We start from the raw sequence: 7512 nt of genomic DNA on the forward strand, positions 1-7512 counted from the left end.
AAGCTAGCCTTCGTGTTCGCTCAATTGAAGACTGCTATTTCCTTCAACGTCAGGTGGATGCATTTGCTGAATGGTGTAGGTACCTTAAATCGAATGGAAGTCAACCCATCGAAGTGCTCGGCGATCTTGTTCAATTATAATTTGTCAGGTACCCAAATTGAACGTGTTCGTCATATCAAGGACCTTGGTGTAGTCTTGGACGAACAGCTCTCCTTCTATCAGCTATGTCGTCGGGAAAGCTTCGAGTGTACTGGTATTCATATTCAGAACTGCTACAGAGTTCACGGATGACTATTGCCTTAAGTCCTTGTACTGTGCCCCATCTCGATCCATACTAGAGTACTGCTCCGTTGTTTGGAATCCGTTCTACAATAATGGGGTTGGAAGGATCGAGTCTGTTCAACGACGGTTTTTGAGGTACGCTCTTCGACGTTTGCCTTGGAACAATCCATATCATTTACCAAGTTATGAGAGCCACTGTCAGCTAATCCACTTGGAACCGCTGTTGACCCGTAGAGATACTGCCAGGGCTTTACTGATATTAGATATTCTGCAGGGACGCATCGAATGTCCCGCTCTCCTAGGTCAAATAGACATCAATGTCCAAGCTCGTGCTCTTCGCAACAACTACATGCTGTGGTTGGGCAGCATCTATTTATTACGTAACGCTAAAATCGGCATTATTCGACCCCCCTCCCCCCTCCGTAACGCTTTTTTGTATGAAACCCCGAAATTTTGTGTATGGACCGTAACGCTCGACGATACTCCCCCCCTCCCCCTAGAGCGTTACGTAATTTGTGAATGGCGCCTTGCCTTTAAACCGGGCGAACTACAGCATGTTCGGGAGTATCAATGGGCTGCAGCGTAATTTCAACAGAGTTTCTTCACTGTTTGATTTTAACGTGTTTCGTCAAGTACTTCTTCGGAGATTCAGCCTGTTTTTTTTTCAAGGTCTAGTTAGTGTTTATTCCGTATGTTGCTTTTTGTTTTTGTATGCGTATTTTTGATTATAATTTGTATTGTATTAATTGACTATCCATTGGTCATATGTAAGTTTTATATAGTCGGCGTTAAATCAGAGAAGACCAAGTAATAAAATTGCCGAAAATTGGATTTTTAGGGCATTTTATTGAGAATTTCTTAAGCTACTTGGAACGTTCACCTGATTTTCTTAATGTTACAATTAACGAGAGTTATAGCACAATTTTATTTTGATTGAGCTGCGAAAATCGATAATAGTGTGCGGTCAGAGTGGCACGGAAAAGGCTGGGTATGCTGCGCAATTCAGATCCCATTGTGATCCACTAGCCTCTGCCCAGCAACTCCTATCCCTACCTCCACACGGTACCGGCCGGAAACTATGAGCAACCTTAGGGAAGATCGGGTAACCAACCCCGGTGGGAACTTTGGTCGTAGGCTGACAGGGAAGGGGGGGTTTGCTTCGGCAAACCTGAGCGTCTGTTCTCCAGGAGGAGCGGCTCACAACAGCGTCTGATCCCCATGTTAGGGGCGGCTGATCTACGTCCGAGTGCCAGGGAAGGACTCTAAGCTCAACAGTGCACTATGGTCCTCCGGAAAGTAGGGGGTTGATGTCAGGCCCTACGAGCCAGCCGTAAAAAACCATTGTAACGGAAAATCAGCAACAGAATGATACGAACCGAGACCAACGGCAACGACCCCAGCGAACAAAAAGGACTTGCGATTGGAAACTCGGTACGTGGAACTGCCGATCTCTCAACTTCATTGGGAGCACCCGCATACTCGCCGATCTACTGAAGGACCGCGGGTTCGACATCGTAGCGCTGCAGGAGGTGTGTTGGACAGGATCCATGGTGCGAACGTTTAGAGATAACCATACCATCTACCAGAGCTGCGGCAACACACGCGAGCTGGGAACAGCTTTCATCGTGATGGGTGATATGCAGAGGCGCGTCATCGGTTGGTGGCCGATCGACGAAAGAATGTGCAGGTTGAGGATCAAGGGCCGATTCTTCAACTTCAGCATAATAAACGTGCACAGCCCACACTCCGGAAGTACTGATGATGACAAGGACGCATTTTACGCGCAGCTCGAACGCGAGTAAGATTGCTGCCCAAGCCACGACGTCAAGATCACCATTCGAACGCTCAGGTAGGCTAGGAAGAGGAATTCAGACCGACGATTGGTAAGTTCAGCGCCCACCAGCAGACGAACGAAAACGGCCTACGACTCATTGATTTCGCCGCCTCCAAAAATATGGCCATACGTAGCACCTTTTTCCAACACAGCCTCCCTTATCGTTACAACTTGAGATCATCACAGCAGACGGAATCGCAAATCGACCACGTTCGGATTGACGGACGGAACATCTCCGATATTATCGACGTCAGGATGTATCGTGGGCCCATATAGCCGAGGCGGTAAACGCACGGGTATTCAGCATGACCATGCTGAGGGTGACGGGTTCGATTCCCGGTCGGTCCAGGATCTTTTCGTAAAGGAAATTTCCTTGACTTCCTTGGGCATAGAGTATCTTCGTGCCTGCCACACGATATACACATGCAAAATGGTCATTGGCAGAGGAAGCTCTCAGTTAATAACTGTGGAAGTGCTCATAGAACACTAAGCTGAGAAGCTGGCTTTGTCCCAGTGAGGACGTTACGCCAAGAAGAGGAGAGGAGGATGTATCGTGGCGCCAACATAGACTCCGACTACTGTCTAGTGATGTTCAAACTGCGCCCAAAATTCTCCGTCATCAACGATATACGGTACCGACGACCGCCACGGTACAACCTAGAGCGACTAAAACAACCGGATGTCGCCTCAGCATACGCGCAGAATCTCGAAGCCGCTTTTCCAGACGAGGGCGAGCTCGATGAGCCAGAAAAAGCTGCGGTCTAAAAAGATTCACCCACGCACCAATTGAACCATGTTCAAAACGCTAATAAGGCCGGTGGTACTCTACAGACACGAGACATGTACCATGCTGGAGGAGGACCTGCAAGCACTCGAAGACGCGTGCTAAAAACGATCTTCGGCGGTGTGCAGGAGAACAGTGTGTGGCGGTGAAGGATGAAGCACGAGCTCGTTGCACTTTACGGCTAACCCAGCATCCAGAAGGTGGCCAAAGCTGGAAGGATACGGTGGGCAGGGCATGTTGCAAGAATGCCGGACAACAACCCTGCAAAGCTTTGCAACTGATCCGGTTGGCACAAGAAAGCGTAGAGCACGGAGAGCACGATGGGCGGACCAGGTGGAGCGTGACCTGGCGAGCATTGGACGCGACCGAGGATGGAGAGCGGCAGCCACAAACCGAGTATTGTGGCGTACTATTGTTGATTATGTTATTATTGTTTTAATCGCCGCGATTTGATGTACTTGTAGTTCATCGATTGGTTTTCGGCGAGAAATGATTAAAAACTTATTTGCCAGACTGTCCGGACGTTTCGGTCGATTTTACTGGCCTTCGACCATCTTCTGCGGACTAATCTTCCAGCCGTCTCTTCACTATCAGACGTTATGGCCGTCTGATAGTGAAGAGACGGCTGGAAGATTAGTCCGCAGAAGATGGTCGAAGGCCAGTAAAATCGACCGAAACGTCCGGACAGTCTGGCAAATAAGTTTTTAATTATTTCTCGCCGAAAACCAATCGATGAACTACAAGCACATATTGTTGATTATGTGTTATCTTAATGATGTTGAACAAATAAATGTATGTATGTATGTTCATCGTGGTGTACTCAGTCAGCCACATCCGGGTTAACGTGTATGAGTACACTCAGAAAGGCGCTACGTTACGAGATAGAATGAAGCTGGGAGAATAGGCAATGATGATTGGAAACCCATTCACAAGAAAGGCGACCATTTGGAATGTGAGAACTTCAGGGCGATCACTATTTTGAATGCTGCCTACAAAGTGCTATCCCAGATCATCTTCCGTCGTCTGTCACCTAAAACAAACGAGTTCGTGGGAAGTTATCAAGCCGGCTTCACCGACGGCCGGTCGACAACGGACCAGATCTTTACCGTACGGCAAATCCTCCAGAAATGCCGTGAATACCAGGTCCCAACGCATTACCTGTTCATCGACTTCAAAGCGGCATACGACAGTATCGACCGTGCAGAGCTATAGAGAATCATGGACGAAAACGGCTTTCCTGGGAAGCTGACTAGACTGATTAAAGCAACGATGGACGCTGTGCAAAACTGCGTAAGGGTTTCGGGTGAACTATCCAGTTCATTCGAATCTCGCCGGGGACTGAGACAAGGTGATGGACTCTCATGCCTACTCTTCAACATCGTTCTGGACTTGGCAATGGCGGCACGGAACTACTCTCCGGAATATCGAAACGAGTCCGGGATCACCTCCCGAATAGGAAAATTTGCGCACCCTTCCGGCACACACACTCACGGCATTCCCCAAGGCACTTCAGTGTCGGAGCTCAGGAAAAAGAGTAGAAAAGAAAAAGGTCCCAAGCATGGACCTGGTCATCACGGATTAGTACCCTATGACGTCACTGTACCTAACCTCTAACTTTATTGATTGTCTAGCCACATTTGTTACGTACCTTTTTCTTGTTTTGTTCTATGTTACACGTTGTTTTTTCGTTCATTGTTCTATTGTGTGTTCTTTTGTATGGGTGGGTTTTACTATAATTTTAACAATTAATTATTGTTAAGACAGACTTTTTCAATATTTACACTACTAACCGTACTAACATATTTTAACACACATTCCGTACTATTACATTTTAATACATTCACTAACAAGCATTTTTAACTTTTTCACGTGTGTTTAACGAACAATTTAACTGATCCTAGTTTAGAAAAGAAAACACGAATAATTAAAAAACGTTCACCAATAATTAGGTTTTATACTAAATTTACCTCAAACTACTATTTACACACGCGCGCTACTACTACTTTGTTCGAGGATCACTTACAATAAGGAGAAACCCCCCAGTTTCAGTCAGGTTTTTATAAGACCCGCCAGCTTGCATAGAATTCTGCATATGCATTTATGCTCTTAATTTCATGTTTGCCCATCCTGTTGTAGCTAACACCATCTATGGGACGAGGTGAGTACTTTCAGGGCTGTTGTATGTTTTGCCCGAGCTCAAACTGCTCGAGTTTGGACGCATTTCAATGGCACGGTATGACGTGAAAGCGGAACACGCACTCACTCATGGTCTGCATCCAGTGAGTGTGTGCGTTTCTTTATTACAGGGTCTAATTCAGGGAGAGAAGTTTGGAAAAATAGGAATTGTGGCAGAGCCAACAAGTACATTTGGAACCGAACGGTTACAGCTGGTACATTCGTAAAGGCAGTGATGGAAGCAATCTCAGAACATTCTCGTCATCCAAGCGACGGATTCTCGAGATTGTGATGCCAGAAGCGGAAACGATGGTCAACTCAAGGCCGTTAACCTAGGTATCGCTGGACGATGCTGAACATGAAGCGTTAAAACGCCTTTATACTCTACAACTTAAATGGTGTAGCATAGCCGAGGATGGCATCGGTAGATGAAGGCGTTTTTATATATTTTTATCCACGTATAATTTTAACTAAACCTATTTCTATCCTTAGAGTTACACTGCGTTATGAGACTGGAGAAATGGGCAATGTATTTTGGAAACTCTTGGTCCTTGAAAATCTGCCACGTTGGCAAGACGGACGAAACGATTTGTTAATTATAGTGGACGAAAACAATCGAAATACAGGGATGTTTGATCTCGCACTGTCGCCGGCGTCGTCGTTGGCTGCTTCTAGCATGCAGAGCGTGTGTAGAAGCAGCCCATTGAATAGCCACCGCTTTGAAACCGAGGCAGCCTAATTGTGCGTTGGGCTCCATACACGCAGCAGAGCAGCGCACCGCTGCTATTCACATTCATTTGAATTGTAGTTACATTTATTGTCCGTACTATCGCTGTCGCCTATAAAAGTGGCAGCGTATTCTATGTAGAATTAGTTGTAAGAATCGTACCACCACAGAGCAGGAGCACTGCCTCTCTGTGGTGCGCCAATAAATCGTAGTCAAAGTAGTTCGTTGTTACCTTTTCCTCCGGGGGAATGAAACACAACGTGGGGCCTAGTCAACCGCTGGACGAAACATTGGTGCCGTGACCAGGATGAAGGACACCCCGGAGGACCATCGGACGGATTACGGACTACTACGGAGCCTCTCTCTGGACAACTCACCATGGGCCGAACTGTCGCCCGCTAGAGTGGAAGCATCCACTGTTGGACCCCTGCGTCCCCCCTGTCGGACCCCTGCGTCCCCCGTCGGATCCCTGCATCCACCCGTGTCGGACCGTAGCGTCCCCCTGTAGGACCCCAGCGTCCACCCGCCGGACCGTAGCGTCCTCCACCGGATCGTAGCATCCACCGTCGGACCCCGAATGTCCACCCGCAGGCCGCGAGCGCATCATCGCCCTGCTGAATTATCCACCGCCGGACCATTGCCGTCCACCGTCGGACCACGAGCGTCCACCCATGGGACCCCAGCGTCCACTGCAGGCCGCGAGCGTATCATCGCCGCCTGTCAAATCATCCACCGTCGGACCCCGAGAGTCCTCCTGCAGGCCGCGAGCGTATCATCGCCCTGCCAAATCAAGCACCCGTCGGACCCCTGCGTCCACCAGAAGGATCACAGCATCCGCCCGTAGGACCCCCAGCGTCCACCACCCGGCCGAAGTGCCATTCCCCGGACCGTAGCGTCATCATTGGACCATCAGCGTTAACCTTCCAGGCCGTAGCGCCAAAGATTTGGACCCAAGCGTCATTCCCATTCCTCCAAGCTTCATCAATCAAGCCCTCCGTCGTCGCAAATCATCGTTCACCATACGCATCAAATAATCCGTGCATCAGCCAGACCGGAGCAAGCAGAAATGAAGCACATCGAATCATCTCCAAGCAACACCACACCACCAGCAGCGAGGTAGTTCAGCATGTGTGTTTCTACCTACATTGCCCGATCGATCGACGACCGCCGCAGCCCGCTCGGCGCAGAAGCTAATTTGAAAACAGTCGTTTTCGGGCGGGAGTATGTTTGATCTCGCACTGTCGCCGGCGTCGTCGTTGGCTGCTTCTAGCATGCAGAGCGTGTGTAGAAGCAGCCCATTGAATAGCCACCGCTTTGAAACCGAGGCAGCCTAATTGTGCGTTGGGCTCCATACACGCAGCAGAGCAGCGCACCGCTGCTATTCACATTCATTTGAATTGTAGTTACATTTATTGTCCGTACTATCGCTGTCGCCTATAAAAGTGGCAGCGTATTCTATGTAGAATTAGTTGTAAGAATCGTACCACCACAGAGCAGGAGCACTGCCTCTCTGTGGTGCGCCAATAAATCGTAGTCAAAGTAGTTCGTTGTTACCTTTTCCTCCGGGGGAATGAAACACAACGTGGGGCCTAGTCAACCGCTGGACGAAACAAGGGACGTGTCGTCAAGTTCGGACTAGGTAAGAACGGTCAAGCCGGAAGTGTAAGTAAGGACCGAAGAAAGTGATCATTAAACGACCAGTAGTGAAGT

General features: G+C 48.6%; 1 protein-coding gene across 1 annotated transcript; it reads left to right on the forward strand.

Moving 5' to 3' along the window:
* Positions 1-6109: 6109 nt before the first annotated feature.
* Positions 6110-6695, forward strand: LOC134291012 (uncharacterized). The gene is made up of 2 exons (XM_062858261.1): positions 6110-6293; positions 6394-6695. The coding sequence occupies exons 1-2, from the start codon at positions 6110-6112 to the stop codon at positions 6693-6695; spliced, it is 486 nt and encodes a 161-aa protein (XP_062714245.1).
* The last annotated feature ends 817 nt before the right edge of the window (positions 6696-7512 follow it).

Source organism: Aedes albopictus, chromosome 1, assembly GCF_035046485.1.
Source record: "Aedes albopictus strain Foshan chromosome 1, AalbF5, whole genome shotgun sequence".
In the NCBI taxonomy this organism is placed as follows: domain Eukaryota; kingdom Metazoa; phylum Arthropoda; class Insecta; order Diptera; family Culicidae; genus Aedes; species Aedes albopictus.